This window comes from Gambusia affinis, linkage group LG02 (assembly GCF_019740435.1).
Source record: "Gambusia affinis linkage group LG02, SWU_Gaff_1.0, whole genome shotgun sequence".
Taxonomy (NCBI): domain Eukaryota; kingdom Metazoa; phylum Chordata; class Actinopteri; order Cyprinodontiformes; family Poeciliidae; genus Gambusia; species Gambusia affinis.
In genome coordinates, this window is record NC_057869.1 from 18,790,823 (window position 1) to 18,816,761 (window position 25,939).

A 25,939-nucleotide genomic window follows, 5' to 3' on the forward strand; every position below is an offset into this window, starting at 1 on the left:
AAAATACAATTTAAATATAAAATAACAAATAAATGAGACATCAAATTAATTCCCACATTTTTATGTAGATTCTAGATTTTTGTTTCTGTTTAGTGTTTTTCCAAACAAAAGAATTAGTAGAACTGAAGTTTATTTTTGCATATGTAGATGCATTGCTTGTTTAGATATGTTGGACATCTTTATTCCAATCCGGTGCTCTAACTAGTGACTTATTCACACCATTGTACAAGTCATTTCTACCATACAGTGCTGAAGTAATGTAATTATTGGCAAATTATTTTAAGCTTAGTACACAATTAATTAGCAAAATACCTCCTATGACCATGACTACACCCCTTTGTTAAGGGAATTTAACAAATTAACTGTCCAACTCGCATATCTATCTAATATTTAGCTAATTTAGAGTGCCGCAACTACTAAATATTGATACTTTTACAAATGTCTCTTTTGATAACATTTTCCCTGTTTTCCTTAAGTACAGCTTTAGAACATAACTTTCATAAAACATCTCCACTTGAATTTCACCTTCACATTCATATTGTACTACTCATCTGGACTATCAAACATGTCTACTTATCTCTTAACATGACCCCTTTTTTTCATTACCAACACTACTTCCACATCACAACATTTCAAGTGATGAGAGTCTGAGTTGGCGCTCCCACGACTTATCAAACTTAAATATAAATCACTTCCTCTCATTTTTCATTGAGCCAGGCGTTCCCCACCATCAACTCACTGGTCTGTGAAGGTTATCAAATAGTGAAGATTAAACATCAGATTTCAGATTTGATACAGCAGAGCCAAAGCATGCACATTTCCACCATATTGCATGCATCACACACAACTCCAAGCAATCACACCACCTTCACCAGTTTCACTCAGTCAAGCCTGTTCACCTCTGATAACAAAGCAAAGCTCCTGGCGCTTAAAGCCAAAATATGCAAGCTTAGCTGTTCATCACATGCATCCACTTGATCATACACCTCTCATTCAAACTTTCATTCTACAGTCTGTTTAACACAGTCTCAGATCAACTCAGACTTCCAGGACCGTCAGCAGGAGAAGGAGCAACTTTATACCTGTTGGGGAAAATATACCACATTTGCTTTGCATTGTCCTCACATGACGGCAATGATATAGTAGGATCCAATTAAATTCTTGATTTATATGGGTTGTTGCTATGTTGTACGGTGTTTTAAGATCTTGTTCAATGTGCCAATTTTTCACTTTGCCCCTAGATGGCGGAATTGCGATGAAGTCCTATGCCAATCTTATGTTTTCGATTTCAAGCGTCCAGGTAAGCGCCTCAATAAATCCAGAAAAACAAATCAATATTAAAGCAAACAAACCTCTTTTAAAAAAGTGGCGCGCCTTCTGAGACACAAAAGAACAGTTTAAAATAGGAAGAATCGTCATACTAATAATTTTTAAAATTTGCCGACGGAAAAAGTGGCATCGCCACTCCCCTTTATGCGCGCCTGGTTTGTGCGCGCTCATGTGAGTCCCGCAGGGTACAGTTTCACTGACAGTCGGTCATTACGTGATTATGATCCATCGTCCTCCCATTGATCTGATCAGACTCAACCCTTTCAGCGTCTGACCGATGCTGGTTCCTTGCACGGTGGATTCTCCGTCGACACGAGGGGAGACGGCGGCATCCTCACTGCCTTTCCTACTGTCCTGAAAAGGTGAAGCTGCCTTTATAGTCACACCGTTAGCCGCTATGAGACGACTGACGGGAAAGTCGAAGGAGGAAACTTTGATCGAGCTGCAGAGCGCCTCGAATTCTCAGATCACAGGTGATTATACACATTTAAGCTCATTGTTATTAACAACACCTTTGAGTTTGAGTTTTCATTCTTCTCAAAAGGGGAATACTTGTGAATAAGACTGCCATGCGTCCACCTCTTGAGGTGAAGCAGCACGCTGCAGTAGTAGTAATCCTTAACACACTGAGCTGGTAACCCCTTCCTGAAATAAGGCCACTATGGTGAAGGTATCCCCATGAGGATACCACATCCAGGTCAAAATGCAACCACAGTTCAATAAGTATATTTTCATTTAGCGGATCTTTTTACAGTCAGGGCGGTGCTGGTGTTAAGACATGTACATTTTAAGTGTTGCCAACTCCTTTACACGTCAGAAACTAATTAGTCAGTGATGGATGGAGGACAGTAGCAGAGCTGTCAATTATTATTGTGTATTGAAGATGTTTGGCAAAAACTGGTATCTACATTACTCCATCAATAGTCACCAATGGACCTGCTTGATCACAGGGCTTTTTTCGTAAGATGCAGAAAAGGGCAATAATTAGAAATGAGAAAAGTCTGTGGACAAATGTTTGTTTTCTTCTTGTCTGTGTTCTGTGTAATTGCCTCCTCTGAGATAGTCTGGCTTCACTGACAGAGTAGAGCTACAGTTTGGTTTTTTGTGTGGCTGGTTCATTAGAAAACACTTTGAGTGTTTGCATGGAATTATCTTTGTGCAATTAAATTACACGATTTCTGGATATCACTCAAACTAAAAAAAACCCCAAAAAAACCCACAGACAAAAACAAGTTACCACTAGTGTAAAATGCAGAGATAAAGCAGAAACTGATTAGATGTAATCTGTGTCTTTGGTCAGAGAGAGATGAGGTGACTGATTTCTGTGTGTCATCAACAATGGGGAAGTCATTACGTTTGAAATAGTTAACAGTGCATGGATCTGCAGTAAAGTGTGAATAGAACTGGTATTGAAAAAAAAAGAATCGTACTCAAAGGCCTGCTACTCTATAAAATTCTTTATAATAAGTAAAACCTACAAATACAGATTTCTGGCATTGTGGATTAGTTTGATAAAGATAATCAAAAATTGAAACACTTAATATGCCAATGGTGATTTTTATCTTATGTTGTAAAATCTCATGAGTCTCATTCATCCCAGGTGAGTTTAAAGTCTTCATATGAAAAAGTCTTATGCTTAATACTGGTTGATTAAACTTCATCAAGCATAAGTAGTAAATAGTAAGGATGCTACTTACAATATTAGCTAAAAGTAATACTCAGATTCTGATGTGATTAAAAGTTTATTTTTAATTTGCAGCCATTACAATGCATCGTAAGCGTATGTGCTCATAATTTTACATACCCTGTCTACTTTTCTGATTTCCCAGACATTATGAATAATAAGAATTTGTTCACTCAGTGTTGTAACTGAGAGAAACCATTAAACAGTTGTTTTAAAAAAATATATATTTATAAACAATAATGGCAACAGAAACTACTCAAATGTTTGCATAGCCTAGGTTTTACCATCGTGGATTGGCCTCTTGTTTGGCTGTTATTACAGTTTGTGTGTTGGGTAAACCTTTACATTCTTCTAGGAAAAAAATCTTCAGTTCGTTTCAAGTTATATGAATACTGTTTTGCATAAAATGCAGGACATGGAGCCCCTCAGACTGGTTCAAGAAGTTGCTTCATGTCGCTTGCATACTAACGGCTTCTCTCTGGCAACGTATCCCTGCAGTCCATGTTTTCATTTATGTTCTCAGACGCTAGGTTTTACCAGGAGGTGCAAAATTTATGATCAGAACTGTATTCATGTTAAAAATGTAAAGATTTTTGCACAAACTGTAATTTTATTGAGTTCTTCACAGGTAACTTCAGCAAAGCGTAATATTTACCACCATTTGGCCACGCTGTTTTTATAATTAATAAAAATTCAAACCTTTAGGTCCTTTGTGGTATTTTTTTTCCTATTTTGAGATAATTTAAAAAAAATTCTTTAAAATTTATTTTAACAGGAAATTGAATTTCCTGTTAAAAGCAAACAAATTGTCCACTAATTTGTTTATTTCTTTGGTTCCTTGCCATACTGGACAATGATTACAGATGCAAAAATAATCAGGTTAATGCCATCGTGCTTTTGCTTCAAAATGTCTGTAATTATCTACGTAAATGATCTCTGCATGAAAGATCGTCATGGAAAAGGGAAAACAAACACTCCTGTTGAATCACTCAGAGTTCACCATGCATAATGAACTGTACATCAAATATTTTGTGCTTTAATTTTCATCCACCTAATGGGGTAACTGCTAGTGGAGACAGGCTTTTAATTATACATGGGTGAGGTGTGAGTTAATAAACTATTCTTTGCCTGCGGAGGCTTTGTTCATGCCTTATCAGCAACATGTCAAAGGGAAAACAGAGAGCAGAGGAAAGCCTGTGTCTTTATTTTGTGTTTGAGGTGTGCTACCTTGTTCACAGCTGTCCAAACAGTGATTAAGCAGCCTTTGCTTCATTGTAACATATTGTGCTGACTAGTGTGCACTTCATTAACATGGGCGTTATTTTTCCTAAACCTTAAATAGGTGAATGCACTTTTTAAGTTGATCTTGCCCAGATTTCCATTTTAATAAATCTAAAGAGTGTCAGCTTTATTACAGCAGCCAGGAAGCAAAATACATTAAGTAGCTCTGCTCTTACTGGTAATAAAGAAGATTTATTTATTTTTTTTAAGATTTGCATTCATTGGCAGCGATCTCAATTTGCTGTATATCACATAGCCAGTGAAGTCATCTTGTTGCCAGAGGTGGAGCAGAGCAAAAGGAGTTGCTATGGAAACAGGCTTTGTAATTGCGTTATGCGGTCAGAGAGATCCACAAAACAAGATGAGACAGCAAAAGATTTCCCTTCCGCAATTCCAATTGAAAGGCTTGGATTCCAGACTTAAGTAGTAGAAAAATACAGTAATTCAAACAGCAATTAAATACTTTCCGGTTTCTAGTTTTTTAAATACAGAAAATGTTGTCTGCATGAAAAGCATTTATATGTGTAAAGAATAGTTACTCAATACTTGTATATAGTTCTTTTTTCATAAGTTGCTGCTCATCTTATGCAGCTCATCTGCTTGCAGCTCCTCTGTGTTTTAGGGTCAGATGTATCATTCTCCTTTTGAGAATACTGCATGGATTCTCCCGGGGGTTTATGCCAGGCAGGTTTACTAAATTTAGTTCTGTGGACAGTAATCCACACCTTGTCACTCTTCCATAAACTTTTGAAAGGACTTTACATTATTTGTGTCCATTTGTCTATGACACTTTTTCTTTCACTCAATTTTCTATGAACATGCTTAAATACAATCCTCTGCGAACAAATCAATGACCTTTAGTTGTTTAATATGTCATCTAAAAGATGTCAGTGACAGTCTGTTTTTCAACTGTCAAGTAACCAAATGCTCCACATGATATTTTTAGGACACAGCATGAAAATAACACAGTATTTGTGATAAAATATGTATGTTTTTAATTATAATTTTCTAAGAATCTAAATTTTGGGTTTTTGGTACCAGTAAATTGTAATACTTTAGGTTAACATGAACACCACCTGAAATATTTTATCTTGCATAGTGAATCAGTGACTCAATATGTAAATGACATATGAGAGATTTACTGAGATTTACTTACTTAATCACTGAATAAATTAACCTTTCAATAACATCCAGATTCATTTAGATGCAATTGTAGAATACGATTAGATTTATCTTAGTTCTACTTCAGATCAGAACTTACGCACATGTCCCTTTCTACCTTTACTTATTTACTTTGCATTCATTTTCATAGAACAGGAATGAAATCAATCATGTGAAAGACCAGTAAATAATTATTGTCATTTAGATATCAATTACTTTGAAAGCAAAGAAAGCAAACACATTTTTGGTGCATAGTAGCTCTTTAAAAATGTTTCAGGATTCAGTTGCAGGTTAAAAGACACAAAGGTTGTTCTTATTTTGCCTTTAATTTCAATCATGTTATTTAAGCGTTCTGTGTAACAGCACAGGTTTTGTTAAGCATGTTTTTATTCTGATCCTTTTTCTTCAGAGTTTTCCCACTTACTTGACCTTTTGGACCTAATATTATGTTTTATATAAGTTACACTGTGATATTTGAAGGTGACGTATAACCCTAACCAATCTTGACCTGCTATGCTTCAGAAAAAATCTTCAAGTTACTTTTTTCTTTGGGAGAACAATATCCTAATGATAAGAGAGGAAGCTAGTATTTATAGGTGGGCTAACAGGAAAACACAAACAGTAAGACTGTTGCTTTTCTCTCTTTTTTTTGGTAATTTATCAAAGTTTTATCTGGTCTTAATGATCACAATCTGTTTTGTTTACTATTTCACTGTTGTAAAATGAGAATTTACAATATGAAGGTCCATTTCAAAACATATTTCAAACCTCAAAACATGGAGCGTTATTTATAAAAAGCCATTTCTTGGCTTGAACAGTTTATCAAATTTTCCTTTAGAACTTTGCAAGCTACAGTCTTAGCAGGAAATGTGGTGTGTGAGATAGAGATGATGTCTTGTCAGAGAAGACGTTGGGCTGGGTTTAGATTCAGGATGTTGTGGCTTCTCTTTGACACAGGGCACTGCATGTCTCCTACACTATCAGGACTTACTGCTTTCCATTAGTGTTTACATATAAACGTTGCTGTTTGAATATAAACACTTATGACTTTGTGGTCATTTTGGTTTTCTAATTTGTGATAGTGTTTTCCGTACTTGCGCTAATCAGTTGTGAGATCATTTTCTGTTTTGTTTCTTGTTCATTAAAAATTCTGAACAAAATGATTTTCTCATTAATATTTCATCTTCTGCACTTCATCCTCCTTTGAGACGATTTGGCATTAATCAAACATTTGCTAAGAGCGAAGTTGCAAAATATGACATTTCTCCACTTGAGAAATGTCTCATGTTGTCGTAATCTGTTGCTGTGTTTAGTTACGCCTGATATTTTTGGAGCGCAAAGAAACACAACTCTTGAAAGCCAGAAAAACAAATGATGTGTTGGTTTGAGTGAAATAATCTTGCAGGCACCTACACAGGCTGCCTGAGTCATAGTGAAAATCTGTTGCCTTGATACCCACACAGCATGCTCTGCAGCAAATGAAAGTGTGTATTTGATAATCTTTTGAACTACTATAGTGCTTTTACTCGCCATGTAGTAGTTTGCCAAAGTGGAGCTGTCTGTCTCATGCACTTTAAATAAAAAGGCTACCTTTTCCAGTTTAATTCTAGTCTCTAACCATTTTCTATCTGTCCTTTGAAGATGGCCCCGCTGTTCTGACTGCATTCAGGATAAACGTACACTCAGGTACGGGCAGATCAGAGGCTTCATGTTATGCCTTGCTGTCTGTTCTCTTGTCATCACATAATGCCGTTTCTCTTGTCATACGCTGCTCTCACATCTTTGGACTGTCATCTTTGGTCGACCTTATTACTGTTCTCCGTCTTCTGGTCATGGAGATACAAACGTCTGCATGTTTGTCTGTCTGCTTTTGTTCAACTTTCATCATTCAGCTTCTGGTTGTATCCCCTCTTCTGGTTGCACAAACAACCAGAAGAGGGGATGTATTCATGCCTATAGCACCTGTCCTGCAGAGCTGCTTGCAATAATTTTCTGCAGTAAGAAGATCGCGAGTGTGTCCGGATGAGGGTAACACGATTGAGCTATTTGTACTTACAAATGTGACACCCACTTTTTCTTCCATTTTCTATATACTTTCAAATTCGGGTGGTGGGAGTCTGATGTCTAGCTCCACAGTGGAGAGTGTCACCTGGTGTTCAGAGCGCTGCAGGGATAGGAAAACGATAACCACACCATGCATTCACACTCACAACCAAGGATAATGTAGAATTTTCAGTTAACTGGAAAAGAATCTTCTTGGAGGAAGCTCAAGCACACGGCACCTTTATTTTTGTACAGTCATAGGAAACACTTTTTACGTGTGAATCCCAAGGAGCGCTATCATTCTTCTCCTTTTAATAATGTTGTCTATTTTAAGAACAAAGGCTTCATTCTGTAGGAACCTTTAACATTATTCATCAGCCTTAAAGACCTGCAACATCCTTTGAATAGAAGATCAACAGTATTTTTTTTATAGCAGAATTCAAATCAACTGCCTTATGCTGAGTTTTATTTATTGAAAGACTCAAAATGCATGTCAACTTTAGGCTTACAAGGCTTATATGAGTAAATTGTTGCATACAAACAAAATAGACAATTTTAGAAAAAGTAGCAACACCAGAGAATCCATCCCAAAAGTTGAAGCCAATGATAACAGGAACAAGAAACAACAAAAATCAGAAAACAGGGGATTTTTACACTGATGATTGATTACAACTGATATGAGGAGGAGGATGTTATCAGCAAGAGAGGAACAGGTGATAGATAGCAGAGGCAAATGAGAGAATCTTCTAAATAATTAAATGAAAGAATATAAAGCGCACAAGAGAAGTAACACAAACAAAGTTGAACACAAACTACAAAATAGAAAAATCAGAAAGAGATATCCATAGATCCCATACTTTTCCTCAATGAAATAATGTAATTATTTGAGATCTGAGAAATCCTCTCAGTTCTCTAAAGGCTGAGTGGCAAACTCAAACTGCACCAGATGATTGTCAATTTGTTTCTGTCAGTATTGACTTTTACAAGGGATATAATATACTGCAGATCTTATCATCACCCTGACGTGGTTCAATTTACATGTAAACCTGAAACATATTGATCTGAAAAGGCAGAGATCTTGCCACAGATGTTTGCTTCCATTTAAGAAAGATAGAGTTACAGTGTCCTTGTTTATCTTGATGATGTTGTTTTGCTCAATGATTTGCTATTGCAGTTTTGAACATATAGTTGAGGTTTAATTAACGTTGTTAATCGACTTATTTAAATTCATTTATTGTTTTTGTCCATAACTTTAACATTTCGGGACACATTGGGAGCCTTGTTTCTATGCACATCCTCTGACTACCACTAGCATGCAAGGCGGGTGAAGTGTTATGCCCAAGGACTCAACAACGCAGACAGGCAGACCAGGGGATTGATCCGACAACCCACCAGTAACAGAACAATCTCCAACCTCCAGAGCCTCTGTCACCCTACCACTTTGTGGTTGAGTTGCTCTCTTTACCAATTCCTGCCAGGTTATTATAAAATCTCTTACAGATGACAGTTATATATTAAGTAGCAAGGACATTTTATTACTACCAATTGTACAGATGATGTTGCCCTATTGTACTGAGCTGTAATTCACTGAGCTCCAATGGGTTTAATTTAGCACTCATATGGCCATGGAAGTGAATTCAGTGATTTGGAGGAATGATCCAATGAATTTTTCAGTGTAGGGTTAAAGGCACCTTTTTGCCGTAGGACTTTATCGTAAAATTCTTGAAGTGGAGCTGTTTCAGATAAACTCTTTTAAAGTTCTGCTCACCTTCATCATCGCATCTCATGTGAATCTTTATGTCTTTAATTTGGTTGCTTATATTCTCAACCAATTGGACCTGTTATTTTGTCTATATAACTTGTCATGTTCTAGTCTTCATCTAATGCTTGGGTTTCTAGCGATGGTCCAGTTGTCCAATGATGATATGGTAACAACTTTCTGCTTCCTACTTGAACAAAGGTTGGATGGATATGTTTCTGTTGATAAAATTTGGGTATTTAGAAAAAAGGAATATCTGAGTGTTTCTTTCACAAGTTCTCATAAAGGTAAACTAAATGCAGTGTGGACTGATTCTCTCAGCTATGTGCCAGTTTTTGCCTTGACTAAACAGAGTAAGTAGAGCAGCTGTCCATTTTAATACAGTGTTATTTCTGCTAATATATATCGTTTAGAGAGCAAAATACCCCAATATATTACTGCTAAACATTAGATAAGTTAAAAGGTACTTCTAAATAGTATTTGTTACAGTTTTGACAACTAATTTAATCTCACGGAATGCTAAGTGCCACTCAGATGAAGGGGCTATTGACAAATATTTTAGGGCTGGCATCTGATGTTGCGTGGATTCAAAGGGGATCTTCTGTAAATAGATAAATGGCTCATTAAGATGACCTAGTAAAAAGTGGGTTAGAAAATGAAGTACAGGAGAGTTACGTTTAAAACTTTACTTTTTCAAGAAAAGCACGAGAAGGATAACTAACTATGAAAATATACTTGGTGCACTTGTCTAAAGTTTCCAGTTATTTGTATCTCTGCAGATTTAACACACATTCTCCTGGCCTTTTGCTCCTGTTTGCTCACGCCGGCCTCTGATAGCTGTCAGTGTGGTTGGAGTGAGGCCAAAACACTGAGACAAAAAAGGAACAAGAAAAATCGCTGCTTGGAAATAAGTAAAATTGAGGCAAAGAGCCAATCACTCTTCCCACGAGTTTCATGAAGTGGTGTAGGCTTTTTAAATCTTCAGAAAGACTCTAACTCATACCCATTCCTTTCTAGTGAGTCTCAAGGCCTTAAGTTGAACTTCCATGACCGTTTTTGTCTCAACAGCTCAGGCTACTGCTTGTCAGATGAAAGTTGGCAGCCTGTGCTGCTGTCTCAGAGCAGCAGGAGCCTTTAGACCTACATGTTTTTCCAGACTTTGTTTCGTTCAAGGGGAGGTCAGTCTCGTGGTGCAGCAGCAGCACCCTCAGCCTCCAGCTCCTCCCACTCTCCAGTGTCTTCATGCAGCCTCCCCCACAGGAAGCATTGCTTTTCCCACCATTCGGGAATAAAAAGGGAGCGGGCAGAGCAGTGCTTCATGAGCACATTTCCAGTGCCATACTCGGCCACGCAGGCAGAGGGAGGAATGCAGTGTGTCAGTGTACAAAATATGTGTGTGTGTGCGTGTGTGTGTGTGTGTTATGGTCTTTGCTCTTGACGCTGAGTGCTTGCTAAAATAGTCAAGGTCTGTTGAAAACTGGTAAATTGTTATTGGTTTGTTGTTAAATTTAGGTTGTCAAAGCTGGATCTGGATTATTAGACTGGCTTTGTGTGAACATTATTCTTCTGCAGCGCATCCCATATTCTAAAAGGATATAATTCAAACGTACACTGGCTTAGTTTAATTACTACGGTTATAGGCTGAGGGGAGAAGATTATCATTTTGGGAATCGTCGTTCTCTTTCATTATGTGTAGCTGTTGGAAAACTGGATGCTTGTTTATAAAATCAATTCGTTGATTTCATCATATTGCTTCCTGTGCAATTTTTTTTTTAAACAATGCATAGTTGTTGCATTGTTTAAAATGGAAACTCCCTACATAGTTTCCATTTGACCAAGTATTGTTCCAGCCGACAGGATGTTAATATCACATCTGATAATAAAACACAACAAGACGATATGTAAACAGCATTTGTGTAAACAAGTGAAATCTAAAATTAGCTTAAACTCCACAGCCATTAAGCAATAAAAGAGACGTCTGCTAGCAGGTGGAGGTCAATTATACAGAATCATCTACAAGCCATAGCAAAGACGTTTAGAAAGTCTGAAAATAAACTAATCTTTTAGAGCAGTAACATGTTCTCACATTTATTCTTGTTGATAATCAAAATTTTAATGGAAAAATTTAGTCAGCTGTGATAAAACCCAAATTAAGAAGTTTTTAAAAAAATGTTTATTGTGAGTATTACAATTAAAACCACAAACAATTGCTGCAAAACAGGTGAAAGTGAGGCCTATTTCATTTATACTATACTTTTTAAAGTTGATTAATGTCTCAGGAGTTTGAATTATTACCTATGACATCCTATTTCTTTATTGTGTAAATATATTGAGAAATAAAGCCCCTCTTTTCTTGGACAGTCTTCAAAATGAGAAATGGGACAAGAAAACAAGCCACTCAACTTAAGTAACTACGTGCTGATCTTTCCAAGTTAGGAGATTGTGATACATTTAGAAAACACACCCTCTCGCTATGGATGTCATAATTTGTCAATATTTATCTAAGAAAAAATCTAAAATCAAAGACTTACTTTCTTACCTTATATGCATGTTTGGAGGCTGGTTTCTTGGGCCGTCAGGTTTCTGGATCCTGGGTTTTGATGCTAGTTCCAGTTTTGATCCAATAAAGTCAATCATTCAAATAGGATACTGTCTTTAGATATCCTTTTTGTAAACCTAGTCTGCCCTGGCACATGTAAGCATCCGTCTTATCTAGATGGTATGCCTGAAATGCCAAAACAAGACACATAAAGTGAAATAAAATCAAAAGTTTAATTTTAACAAATTAGGCTGACATGTATCAGTCTTTTCTTTCAAACTGTAGATAAATGTTCACTTAAATCAGTTAAAGATGTTAATAGCCATTTTCAAAGACATACCATGACAAAACATTCAAACAGGGAACTTTACTGAAAACTTCCACACTGATTGAACTTACTTTGTCCAGATTAGTATTAATTGTTTGCTTTTGTTTTGCAGATGACAGCAGTGGTAATGGGGTCAATTCATTATGTGAAGGAGGCCCACTGCCTGGACATTCAGAAGTAAGTTCTGATCCATTTGAAGGCCCTGTTGTAGTGAAGAGAAAGGCATTTTCAGTAAAAGTAGCTGGACAGTTCAGTTTGAATAAAGGCAGCTTCTTCATACAGTACACTGTTCTGTCGACACCTATAAACAATTTTTATCTAGGTAGCTTAGAGCTAATTAAAATATTTAATTAGCTGTAAGCAGGAAACTCTGGACCATTTTTTCATTTTAATACAACAGCAACTTCCTGTTTATGTGCTGGTTACCTAACAACCTGAAAGCAATAATAACATCTGAAACTCTTTCCACTCTTATTATCTTGCTAACAAAATGCTCTATAGCTTTCCATATAGCTAGCATATGTTTTGCAATCCAGGGAATTCACATCTTTTTGAGTGTTTGAAATTCCACTATTAGTCGATCTAAATTGAGACTTTAATGCTCTGCAAATTCAACATTTGTGAATGGATTTAAAATATTCCCTTCTCTTGTGTCACAAAGTAGTTGACAGTTTTCTGCATATCTGTGGAATTTCCTCTCTGCTGATGACTCTGTTTGGCTTTTGACTGACGTTGAGTCACAGTTTTAATTGCTGAGTCACAAGACTGTGTGAGTCTCAAAGAGCTCCTTTCATGACTTCATCAGTGAGAGATGAATAAACTTCAGCTGCTCAAATTGGAGATCCGTACTCGTTGCTTTGGTTTTCAGTGACATGTGAGGACATCCATACGACAGAGGGAGCTTTCTTAATTAATAAAGCTAATAACTGTGTATGCCAGCTCAGACGTTAATAAGTACTTATTGTTGGATATTTGGTGCTAACGTTATAATAGTTACTAATAATAGTAGCACCCTGGTTTTAAGGAAGTCTGTTAGTGGATGTCAGGATGTGATAATCAAGCAGGGTGGAGTTCAGCTAACGGCTCCATAAGCTGCTTATGGGCGTAAAGTACAAGAAATCTATTAACTTGTCACAGTCAACAGGATTCATTTCTTAAACAGTGGTCCTAATTTTACAGTCCTTCACTCAAAATAATTTATTTGAAGGTTGTTGTTTTTTTTATAGAAATCAATCTGAGTCTTTTACTTTTTTAATTTGCAGTGAACTCTACACACTGACTCTTCTATCAATAAGATATGTGTTCACTATAAACTCCTCAACTATAATAAAAGTGATTTAGTGACTTTTAGTAATAGTGCTTACTCTTAGGAAATTCAAAAGTCATTCGCGTTCAAAGTAAAACTCATACAAAGTTAAAATCTCCCTCCTTTGCAAGTATTCTTTAGTTAATAAAAAGGAGTATCAGTTTAAATCAACAGAAAATACATTAGGCATTCAATCATCTGAAAGTTTAAAGTTTGGATTTAGCTGCATTCAATGTGTTTTTTGCTCCACCAAGTTATTTTTGTGTAATGACAGGCTAGAATTGGACAACTTCCTGTTTGATGTGGCACTTTATACTTCGGAGTTCAATTCCAGCATGGAAACACAAAATAATATTCCCTTCATTTGGTCTCTTTCACATACTGTATTTAGTAGGTTAAATCCTCTAGTGCAAACAGATTATTTTTGTCTGATTGCTCATGTCAGTATATTTTGTGTTCCATAATTGTTTCTCTTTCAGACAGAGAGGCTCCAACCAAACAGAGACACAGTGTTCTTCAGGGACGGCGTTCGCAGAATAGACTTTGTTTTGTCTTATGTAGATGATAAAGATGAGAGGAAGCAGGTAAGTTTGAAAATGTTGTTTCAATAACTTGACAACTCAGCAAATATTCAGTGCTGCCACTGACTAACTGCAACTCAGCCAACATGATTACACAATCAAATGCCAGAGGAGAAGTCCGGATGCTCGAAAGAGGAAGTAAAATTCTGGATTTTTTCTGAAGACATGTGATAGATATGATGAACTGTTGTTTTAAATTATATATATATATATATATATATATATATATATATATATATATATATATATATATATATATATATATATATATATATATATATATATATATATATATATATATATATATATATATATATATATATATATATATATATATATATATATATATATATATAGTATTATTATATAGTATTATTCTTCTTTTAAGGGAGGAAACATATTACAGCTAATCATAATAAAAGTCTGGTTGTTTTATGGTCTTATTGTTGAAAGACAATAGCAAAAATCCACAATTTTTGGTGGCATTGTTTCTTTATTGAAGCCGCAGTGCTGGCAATATCTATACTAGTTATTATGTATCTAATTCTAAGCTTAGGCAAAAAAAATATGATTCAGGAACAATAACAACAAAAAGATCCACCGTGACATAGACCATTGTGTCTGTGTGTTACTTATAGCTTGTTTTTGGTGCCCCCAAGGGGCCAAAATAGCTGAGGTGTGAAACAGAGAAAACGGTTAATGAAATGCACGATTACATAAAGCTATATATTTATTTTTTGTTTATGAAGACTGGTTACAAGTTTAGGATTTTTTTTAAGTTTGTTGTTACTACAATGTATTGAGGCATTTGCCAAATTGTATTTCAAAGGAGACAAATCTTATCACCATTAAGTAGTTCTTTAAAAATTGACTTTTGATCTTGGCTGCTTTTTCATTTTAATTTTCAGTTCAGATCTTGATTAATTAGATGAAACTTTCATCTCTTTGAGAACAAGTAGAAACTCAATAAATCTTTTAATAATGAAAAAGCTCCTAAACCAAACAGATTAATCAGTGGTCTGGACACAAAGAACTGTTTCTCTTGAAATCCATTTTGCATGCACACGAGGTTTGGCAAACAACATCTGTAAATTTTCTGAATGCCTGTCATGATCTCACCGCCCTGATTATACTACAGATTATACTACATTTACATTTTGAGAAGCAAGTAGGCTTACTTGCAGTGGATGCTGATGTGAACCTTATTTTAATGTCTCTTATTTGGTGGAGTATGTTAGAAATTAGTGAGTTGTTGTCTTTACTTTCAGGAAAGGAGAAAGGAATTTGAGGCCAACCTTCTGAAAGAAGGTCTGGAGCTGGAGACAGAAGACAAATCGGTAAGGAGTCTCAACTGTTAAGTACCAGCGCCATCTAGTGGAAATCTTTTGTGGCGCATAAAAATAAACTGAAACCATCTTAAAGGGATTGTTCAGTGTCCGGCACATATTGCTGGTGATGCGTTTCTCTTCTCTGTTGTTAAAATTATTTCTCTGTTAGGAGTCGAAAGACCACAAGACATACTTTTTAAAGATTCACGCCCCGTGGGAAGTGCTTGCCACTTACGCGGACGTCCTGAACGTCAAAGTTCCCTTCCAAGAGAGTCACATGCAGCATGGTCAGGACGTCCATCTGGACTGGCTGTCCTGCCCTTTCCGCCTGCCCGACCACATCATGCACCCTCAGACAGACCACTTCACCTACCCCTTTGACAAGAATAAGGTGGACTTCTTCCTCATCAATGACAAAGAAACTTTCTTCCCTCCATCCACAAGAAACAGAATTGTAAGTATGAGACATTCATGTTGGTCTGATTTGATTGAGGTTTTACTCTGAATATTTTGTGAAGATGTTTGTGTATTTAAAAACTGTATTAAAATTTCTAATCTTTCATAAAATATCTTCCTTGCTCCGAGGTGTTTTATATCCTGGCTCGTGTTCCATACTACAGAGAGGGTCATAAGGACAGAGAGAAGACGGGCATCAAGCGATTACTCAACAACGGGACATATACAGCAGCCTTCCCCCTTCACGATGTAAGGCAGATTATTTCAAACAGAAGCATCGCATAGATGCTGGGAATTTATTTGCCGAGTTTCTTTGCTCCTTCTTTTTATCCAGTTTTGTTCTTGCTGCCGCTTCTTTAGAACTGCTGAGATTTATTTATTTTTCTTTTATTTAAACAGATTTAATATTCCTGGATTGGATTCTTTTGAATACATTTAAATACATTTAAAATTGAATATAATTCAAATTGTATTCATGTGTAAATTAAAATGATCAGAAATGTATAAGGAGAAGGTTATTTTAAGGATGTGCACACTCATGCAACCAGGCTTTTGCACCATTTTTGCACACCCTTCCTCCACTCTGTGTAACGGTTGTGGAGCTTGGATACATGGTAACAAAACCAAGAAAATAAACCATTTCCATCAAGAAAATCTTGAGTTTATGAATGCAACAATTGCATCCTTAGTTTAATGATGGATGTTCATGATTGTGTTAATGTCCCTCTGGTTTTCAGTGTCGGTACTGGAAAAGGGCAAGAAATGCAGAGTGTGAGAGCGAACGCTTCAACTTGTACAAGCACTGGGCGAGGTTTCTCTGCTTTTACAAAGAGCAGCCTCTGAACCTGATCAAGTAATCAATTTTCACACCAGATTTTACGTATGCCTACTTGTTATGTATCTATATACTTTTTTAATTTCTTTGAATGTTTGTTTCTTACAGGAAGTATTATGGAGAAAAGATCGGGATCTATTTTGCTTGGCTGGGCTTCTACACCGAGATGCTGTTCTTTGCAGCTGTCATGGGTGTTATATGCTTCACCTATGGAGCGCTCAGCTATGGCAACAACAAATCAAGGTCAATACTTCTTTGGAACAGAAAACAGAATAAAGTTCATATTTGTTGGGCTGTTTTGCCTCAGCTGGTTATAGATACATTTGTCCACTTTTTACAGAAATGTCACCACTTATTCCCTTCCTTCAAATGGTCAAGTTGATACAGTATAAATAAATCCTGTGACATCTTGCTCTAAAAGAGGCAAATGCTTTTTCTTCTTGCGTTTAGTGAAGAAATCTGTGATGCAGAGATCGGCGGCAGCATATTGATGTGTCCTCTCTGCGACAAAAAGTGTCCTTTCTGGAAGCTCAACTCCACCTGTTTCTCATCCTGGGTAAATATTATTGACAGAAACTGTAAAGTTTGCAGTACTGTGTTAAATACAAATGACATCAAAATGCAGTTGGGGAATTTTCAGTTGAATTTAAGCTGCCAACATGGTTTTGTGTTGCATTATTGTCCTCATGAAATAATGTCTTATCAAATATATTCATTTAAAACGGGTTTAGACTGAGCACAGTTAATAACACCATCTTGATCGAATCACCAGCGACCTGCTGAGTAGACAGTATGTCTCAATATTTGTGCCGAAAATCCTCTGCTTCTCTGGATAATTTTTTTTTTTTCATTCTATCTCCCAGCAATCCCATCTGTTTGACAACGAGGGAACCGTATTCTTTGCCATATTTATGGGGATTTGGGGTGAGTGTCCAGAGATCCAACAAACTGCCCCCCATTGCTTTACAATTTGAACCTTTTCACACTAAAAGATTTAACCTTTTAACTAAACTGCTCCAGAAAAACCTGCCAGTACAATCATGTTATTCTCCAGGAGCTGGGCAGCACCTTGTGTCAATTAAAATCCAACACAAACAACATTCTGCAGCATGAAAAAACAACTTATTTCAGGAAGAAAATGATACAGGCTACATTATAATGTATCAATAAATTGTTTTTTTTTTTTTATATATATATTTATTAATGTTGATGTATTTTTCTATAAACCTTTTCGGCAGTAACTCTGTTCCTGGAGGTTTGGAAGCGGCGTCAGGCCCGACTCGAGTACGAATGGGATCTGGTGGATTTTGAGGAGGAGCAGCAGCAGCTTCAAATCCGCCCAGAGTTCGAGATCAAATGCACAAACAGGAGACAAAACAAGATCACACAAGTGGGTGATACCATCATTTCAACAACAAATAAAAACCTGTTGTGCTAATATACATATAACAGTGTAAAAGCTATCAATATTTTTTAAAACCATATATTTGAACAAAGCCTAAAATGTTCCAAAACAAATTTGGTACATATTAGGTTTTAATGTAAAAAATTATTGATTTAAAATTGGTTTTAGACATTTATTAGAGACATAGATGTGATTTGGATCTACAGGTCTCTGATTAGAAGTTTAGACAAAGACATCAAATTTAAAAATGTGCGATGCTTGGAAAAAAAGGTTGGTAGTAATGGAAAAATGCCAAAAAGCTAAACCTCAAAATCAGAGATAGCTTCACTAAACTCATTTCAGCAGTTTTTCAGTTGTAATATTCCAATAATGACATCAATATATTCATTTTTTATTTATTTCTGGTTGTAAATTTGAGAGGTGGTGGTACATGTAAGGTATGAGACAAATATTTCTGTTTGTGTAGCTATTCAACCTCACCTACAAAAGTCTTTTTGTTAGATTTCAAATAAAAAGTAAATACAAATAAAAAAAAAAAAACTTTCTTAATTAAATTAGATATCTGCTCATTTTAGCTAGGAAGCCCTTAAACGTTGTTTGGATGCATTTCCATCTAATAACACTCAACAGGAAGTCAATTAGAACTCATCTTTCAGGAAATGGAGCCATATCTTCCTGTCACAACCAAGTGTGCACGTTTCTGCTTCTCTGGAGCCACCGTCATATTCTGGGTAACTAAAAAAGAAAAAAAAAAAATCCACATCTTTGTCTTTGTTGCCACATTCTGGTAGCTCTTCCACATGTGCATGTCTCCCTCTGCAGATTTCTATGATTGTAGCCTGTATCATTGGGGTGATAGCCTACAGGCTGGCTGTATATGCTGCCTTTGCAAGCATCATTAAGGATCCAATGAGAAAGATCCAGCTGGTGGGGAGATTCATCACTCCGCAGCTTGCGACATCCGTCACTGCTTCCTGCATTAATTTTGTCATCATCATGATCCTGAACTTCTTTTATGAAAAAGTGGCCATCTGGATCACTGATATGGGTAAAGCGATTCAACTGATTTAAGACAGAGTCCAACATGCCAGACTTCTTTTTTTTTTTTTTGCTGAAAGTGTCATTTGCTTTGCTGCAGAAATCCCCAAAACTCACCTGGAATATGAGAACCGGCTGACGATAAAGATGTTTCTGTTCCAGTTTGTCAACTACTACTCGTCCTGCTTCTATGTGGCCTTCTTCAAAGGGAAGTTTGTGGGCTATCCCGGCAAGTACTCCTACATGTTTGGGAATTTGACCAACCTGAGGAACGAAGAGGTGAGTCATCTCATTCATCGCGGATCATCTTTTCACATGCCTTTTCACGTCTGACGGAGAACACGGAGGGTTTGGTGTGGAATAAAAGTTCTCCTTGTCCTAGTGTGATCCTGGTGGCTGTCTGATTGAGCTGACCACACAGCTGGTGATCGTCATGGCTGGGAAACAGCTGTGGGGGAACATTCAGGAGGCTCTGCTCCCGTGAGTCCATCAGATCTTTTCAGCATCATTTTCTGTTTTTCACAAACAAAATAAATATTTTTTTTAAATTACCAAACATGGCAGATTCATTAACATTTACATAATGACATTTTTTAATGAATGAAAAAAGTTTTTTTTTTTTTTTTTTAAAGAATTTATTTTCTTTTTTTTTTTTTTACACTAAACACAAGTTAGCATTTCTACAATCTCTACACTGAGAAAATCACTTTAGAAGGAAATAAACAAGAAACAAGTTACAACTTCTTCTTCATGATCAACATATTCTGCTTCCAACATATTTTGAGGCTAAGAATTGGTTAAAATATACACAAATCCAGCTTTCCATTTATGTCAGAATAAAATAGCCACCTGCGTTTGTAATCAATTTTTGGATTTTGTCTTCGTGGCTTGTTGACAGGCTGATGCGCAACTGGTGGAGCAGCAGAAAGGGACGACACAACCCAGAGAACCATTACAGCCGCTGGGAGCAGGACTACGTGCTGCAGAACTTCAGCCAGATTGGCCTGTTCTACGAGTACCTCGAGATGGGTGAGAAATAAACAGATAAAGACGAAATGCAGCATATACAAGTGATACCACTTGAAACAACTGCGGTTTCTAATTGTTTTACTGCGCCGTTTCTTTCTCTTTTCATGGCCTCTCTTCATGTCTTTCCAGTGATCCAATTTGGCTTCATCACATTGTTTGTGGCCTCCTTCCCGTTGGCCCCCCTCCTCGCCCTGTTTAATAACATCCTTGAAATCAGAGTGGACGCCTGGAAGTTCACCACCCAGTTCAGGCGACCAGTGGCATCCAAGGCCCGCAACATCGGAGCGTGGCAGGAGATCCTCAATTCAGTGGCGATTTTATCTGTTGTCACCAATGTGCGTTTATGTTTCTACATTTTCTTGAATTGCTTTTCACAGTTTTAAGCACCATCTATTAAGAATATTTCCTGTTCTCTTTTGTCCCCCAGGCTTTTATCATGGCCTTTACCTCGGACATGATCCCCCGTATGGTTTACCTGTATGCCTACAGTAAAGATGCCAGCATGAGCGGCTATATCAATAACAGCCTGTCAGTGTACAACATTTCACAGATACATCCAGACAACATGCCTGAGGACAATTGGCATAACTCCACTACCACATGCAGGTACATTTTTTAGGAGTGCCAAAACTGAGACTTTGTTTATTTAATCCCTCTTTGTTTGAATCATGTGAATTCAGACATTTTCCTATGTCACAGAGGTTTTCAGTGTTTCATTATGTGGAGAAGAGAACATAATGTTGAGGGATTTCTGCAAATCTTTGATTTTAAAATCTGTCTTCAGTTCACTTGCTGCTCTGTGATTTACGTATCATGTCATGAAGAGATGAAATTAATTTGTTGCACAATTTAATCTCCAATACAAGGTATGGAAGAAATTGTGAGCGTTGGGCCAAACTTCTGCAGGGGATCATTTTTACTTCCAGAGATTGTGTTAGTCTGGGCAATTAATCATTTTATTTCATTCTTTTATAGCTGGTAGTCAGAGAGCGGTACATTGCAAATGTACTTTTACCGACTAAGTGGACTTTTTCACCTTACAACCACAAACTTCCAACAATTTACTGACATTTTATTAGGAAGACCAGCATACAGTAGCCCATTCCTGTGAAGTAGAAGGAAAATTATTCATGGTTTTCAGATTCCTTTATTAATAAAAACTGTGTTACTGTGGCACGTGTTTGTATTCAAATTCTCTAGTGCAACAAGTAGGCTTCAGTAGTCACAATTAGTCACGAAAGTTTGAAATCAGCACAGTAACATCCTGCTGTAGGGATGTCGCTCAGCAGACATGAAGATAAGATCACTGTCTTCTTCTTGGAAGACAGTGACTGTAAGGTTGTAGCCAGAGCTACAAGCATTTTAGGTTCTTAGATTCTTTGTTGATACAAAATTTTGAAATCATGTGTAAAAAAAAAATCTTTAAATGTTTGCAAGCATTCTTCTGGCTCACAGATTTTTAAAAATTTTGTAAGGTTTAACAATATATCTGTGATGCCTTTGTGTTTTTTTGTAATTTGTAGATATCGTGACTACCGTTACCCTCCAGGCCATGAGAGGCAGTACACTCACACTATGCAGTTCTGGCACATCTTGGCAGCCAAAATGGCCTTCATTATTATTATGGAAGTAAGACAACACAACTCTGTTCCGAACTTAAGCACTCAAAACCAATATGTGGTCAATACGTAAATCTCTGCCGCCTATTATTTTTAATTTTTTTCTACAGCATGTGGTCTTTGTGGTGAAGTTCTTTGTCGCCTGGCTGATACCGGACGTCCCGTCAGATGTGAAGGCGCGAATTAAACGGGAGCGTTACCTGATCCAGGAGTACCTGCACAAGTACGAAGTGGAGAAACTGAAGCTCCAGTTGAGCGCCAGCTTCATCACAGAACCTCGGTCGGAAGCATCCCTGACACCGGACAAACATGAAGTGCTCTCTGAGTGTTCATAACCTGCATGCAACACTTCAAATGCTCCAAGCCAAGAAAACACTTGTTTTATCAGTTTTCTTGCAAGGGCTTCCATCTTCAGAGTGAAAGATTTTGCTTTTCTTTTTAACATAAATGGGCCTTAGCACCTTTTACGTTGTGCTTTTATGTTGGGATCCACTAAGGGAGGAGCTCCAAAAAAAAAAAATTAAACCTGGAATTAGTTTTTATTATGATTACTGTATTTTCCGGACTATGAGTTGCAACATAATCCATAGTTTGGCTGGTCCTGTGTCTTACAGTCAGGAGCGAATTATAAATGTTTTTTCCCCCCCTCATGATGCATTTTTTGACTGATGTATTAAATATTAATGACCCAAGGATTAAACATTCCCTTCTGCAGCCTGAGGAAAGAAAATCATGGCCTGAAAAGAAGACGACTAGAGCTGTGTTCTAGATAGCATCTAGATAGAAATGTCTATCTGTCTGTGTTGCCTTTCAAAACTATTGGAACAACTATGGAGGCTTATGAACAGTGTATAGAGACATCCTGGCAACTACCAGCATGGAGACGCCCTGCTAGTTGCCAAAGAGATGAATAGAAATGATTTTCCAGCAGGGGCATCTCGGTCTTACCACTTCAATGAACCCAACCGTCTTTCACCCCGGATGTCCTGCATACATCTGCTCTCCGCCCCGCTGCGCACTTCACTGAGACATTCCTGACCCCCTGATTTACAGCGCGGGCATCAGCGTGTCAGAAACTGCCAGCAAACTTCCAAGCCAAAGTTGACTGTTTCTGTGAGCTTGTTGAAAAGCAACTGAACACATATGCACTTATTTGGACATATCATATGAACAAGGTCCCCCTAATGTTTAACAATCTCTAAATATGTGACTTACACTTCAATGTGTCTTATTATGTTTCTATCCTCTTCATGTGCCATTGTTTTGAATAATATGAGTTATATTCCAGAGCTACGTATAGTCCGGAAAATATAGTAAAAACAATTTTTTTTATGCCATAGAACATTTTGGAAGAAGTAAAAGAATCAGAAGTAAAATAAAGCAAACCTTATATCTGCAGCTGCTTCCTTTCTCTAAGAAATCCTCTTAAACATTCCAAGTTTGCGAGCTAATAACGCCTAAGTGCTGTGATGACGCTTAATGTGATCTTTGACATGCAAATTAAAGTGTAGATACTTTTTAAAATGAGATTATAGTTTTCCAAATTTTATTTTCTGCAATGCAACATGAAGGACTTATTTAGACTTATTTTATTTATTAGACAAAGGTATGTTTTTTGTTAAAGGTAATGTGATTGGAATATTGCTTAGTGAAACTATGAATGAAGAAAACACAAATATTTGATTATTTAAGAGTGGAAGCAAAGTAAAAGGGTTGTTTTTTTTTCTCTCTCTATGTTTCCTTTCAAAATGGTAGCTACATAATGTTCACCTGCTCTGATTTACACTTGCAATGTTTAAGTTGTACAATTTTGGTTTGTTATGATGTTATGAAGTATTATGTTTAGAGAAAACCTCCTAAAACAGCTTTGAAAAACCAAGTACCTCCCATTCACAGCAGCAATTCTAACAATCAGAAGTAGAGGATTTTATTCTCACAGCTCAGCAGCTGCAGACTTGTATCATACCTTTCACATTTGTTATCAGTTTGTTACAGGACCTCTTACACAAAAACAAAACATTTTTGCAGATTTAATTTTGCTTTTAATGAATGAATTTAAAACAAAATTTAATTAGTTTCTCAGTGTGTGTAAAAATGTACATATAGTAGATCTCGAATTTTAACCATATGCCTGTGGAAAGGAACAGTTACACGATTAACTTTAAAGAGTTTCATTTCTTATCTGGTATATATCAAATATTCAACTTTTTTATGTATGATACCTCTAAATTCGACTTGTTTTTTCCTCTGTGTAAATAGTTTCAAGTCACACTATCGAGCTTTCAAATAGTTTTGTAATTTATTTTATTGATTTGGTTTTGCCCTGCAGCCTAAACGGTTACTAAGTGAAATTCTTTTATCTTTCCCACCAGATTAGTTGGTGTTGTAATAGCCTTCATAGTTCTATTAATTGCCTTTAAGCAGTGTCTTTAAACTAAATTTCTTAAATAAATAAAAAACCAACCTCTTATTACGTGTCAGGGACCAGCCAAGATTAAACTGCTGTGCATATTGAAGCCAGCAGATTTTGATGCAGTTTACATTTCTCTAAGATGGGTTTATGTTACTGTATGTATTCAGATTTTTTAAAAATATATAAATCTTACTTGTGGGCCTTTAATTTTTTGTTATCAGAAGATTATCGTTGGCATATTTAGAAATAAGCCTTTTTTTAAATCTCAGGATTAAATCCAGTCTAGTGTTTGTGTGTGGAGTTGATCATGCATGTTGCATGGTGATTTCCCCAACAAATGCCTTAAACATATAAGTTGTTTTATATGTTTTGAATGAAACATTTCTTAAATGCGTTCTGTCTCATGCTGTTTGTTGCAGTTGTTTCTTATTTACCATGCTTTTTTTGCACTTGTCAGTGTAATGTGTTTCTGTCTTAGTTTGCTGTAACTTATTAAACAGGGATATAATCTCTTCAAAAGGTCATTTGGTCTTTTCTGTGTGCTCATTTGCTGCAAACTAACAAAAGTTGGTTTGGATTTCAAAAAGCAAAAAATGTCGGAGAAACTTTTAAACATAATTCCTTTTTTCTGTCAGTAGACAACACTACAAAAACAAGTTTATAAAATTATTCAGAATCTGAGTTCATCTCAGTTTGTCATAAATGTTATTTTTGCACCACTGGGTGCACAAAGATTGAGGAAAATTGGATTTTCAGCAGAATTCTTTAGGCACAAACAACAAATCAAAACTATGAACCTAAAAGCTCAGCATCAATTGGAATGCATGTTTGATTGGATTTATTTTTTTATAAAGTTTCTTGAGACTCATTTAAAAAGAAAAAACTGGGGTGTGCTGCGGTGGCGTAGAGGGTAGCGCGACCCACGTTTGGAGGCCTTGAGTCCTCGACGCGGCCGTCGCGGGTTAGATTCCCGGACCCGACGACATTTGCCGCATGTTTTCCCCCCACTGCTTCCCCCTTTCTTGTCAGCCTACTGTCGTATAAGGGACACTAGGGCCCACAAAAAGACCCACTGGAGGAGAGAAAAAATAATAATAAAAAATTTTTTGTTGCTGGTTACATTTATTTTAGATTTGTTTTTGGTTTTATCACCTCTAGTGACCTTTATTGGAAAGTGGTCAGACAGGAAGGTAGGTCATGAGAGAGAAGAAGAAGAGATATAATATATCCTACAGCTGTTCAGTTTTGATTGATGAACAAATTTCTAAAGGGTAATGGCAGATATTAAAGGCACCCCTGTTGTCTTTGCACCACAGAAACACAGTGCCTTGATCAACAAATCACTTTATTTGTGACTATTTTATAACTGTACAAAACATCCCAACTTATTTTGGCGCCGAGGGAGGTGTTAACATAACTAACAACGTTTCTTTGTAGAGTAAAGTTTGTGTCCACTTTCTCTGCAACAAATTTATAATTGAAACTGATAATGCTACAAAATGGAAAAGACTGACATCCAAGTTAGCTGTCACACACAATGATTTGATAAAGATTTCAGATATGCAGAGAAACTGTACTTAAAACAAAAAAAATCATGCTAATATTTCCCAGAGCGGCTAAATAGAACAAACTACCATCGGATTATTGACAGAAAACGTACCTATAAGAGTAATGATAGGTGAGAGTGAACATAGTATTCCAATAGTAATCTGACAATAATTTAAAAAAATATGACAAAATCAAAACAACAGGTACTCAAAGCTTCTCCTTTCAGCCACCAGGTGGCGACCAATAACCACAAATGA

General features: G+C 36.6%; 1 protein-coding gene across 2 annotated transcripts; it reads left to right on the forward strand.

Annotated features, from left to right (window-relative positions):
• Nucleotides 1-1,513: 1,513 nt before the first annotated feature.
• Nucleotides 1,514-24,658, forward strand: ano5b (anoctamin 5b). 2 transcript variants are annotated; one of them, XM_044100583.1, is made up of 21 exons: nt 1,514-1,802; nt 7,097-7,141; nt 12,237-12,301; nt 13,910-14,014; nt 15,280-15,348; nt 15,509-15,793; nt 15,925-16,044; nt 16,533-16,648; nt 16,739-16,873; nt 17,081-17,186; nt 17,494-17,554; nt 17,869-18,020; nt 18,692-18,766; nt 18,858-19,083; nt 19,174-19,352; nt 19,456-19,553; nt 19,972-20,102; nt 20,232-20,437; nt 20,530-20,708; nt 21,626-21,731; nt 21,832-24,658. In XM_044100583.1, the coding sequence occupies exons 1-21, from the start codon at nt 1,727-1,729 to the stop codon at nt 22,054-22,056; spliced, it is 2,760 nt and encodes a 919-aa protein (XP_043956518.1). In that variant the 5' UTR covers nt 1,514-1,726; the 3' UTR covers nt 22,057-24,658. The 2 variants fall into 2 exon arrangements, with proteins under 2 accessions (XP_043956518.1, XP_043956526.1); XM_044100591.1 differs by lacking the exon at nt 7,097-7,141.
• Nucleotides 24,659-25,939: the final 1,281 nt, after the last annotated feature.

Excerpts from the sequence above, each read along its gene's own strand:
- ano5b (XM_044100583.1), top strand. The coding sequence starts at position 1,727 with ATGAGACGACTGACGGGAAAGTCGAAGGAGGAAACTTTGATCGAGCTG. Across the intron at positions 18,767-18,857 it reads GAGCCACCGTCATATTCTGG|ATTTCTATGATTGTAGCCTG; the intron begins GTAACTAAAAAA and ends CTCCCTCTGCAG. Across the intron at positions 19,353-19,455 it reads CCAACCTGAGGAACGAAGAG|TGTGATCCTGGTGGCTGTCT; the intron begins GTGAGTCATCTC and ends TCCTTGTCCTAG.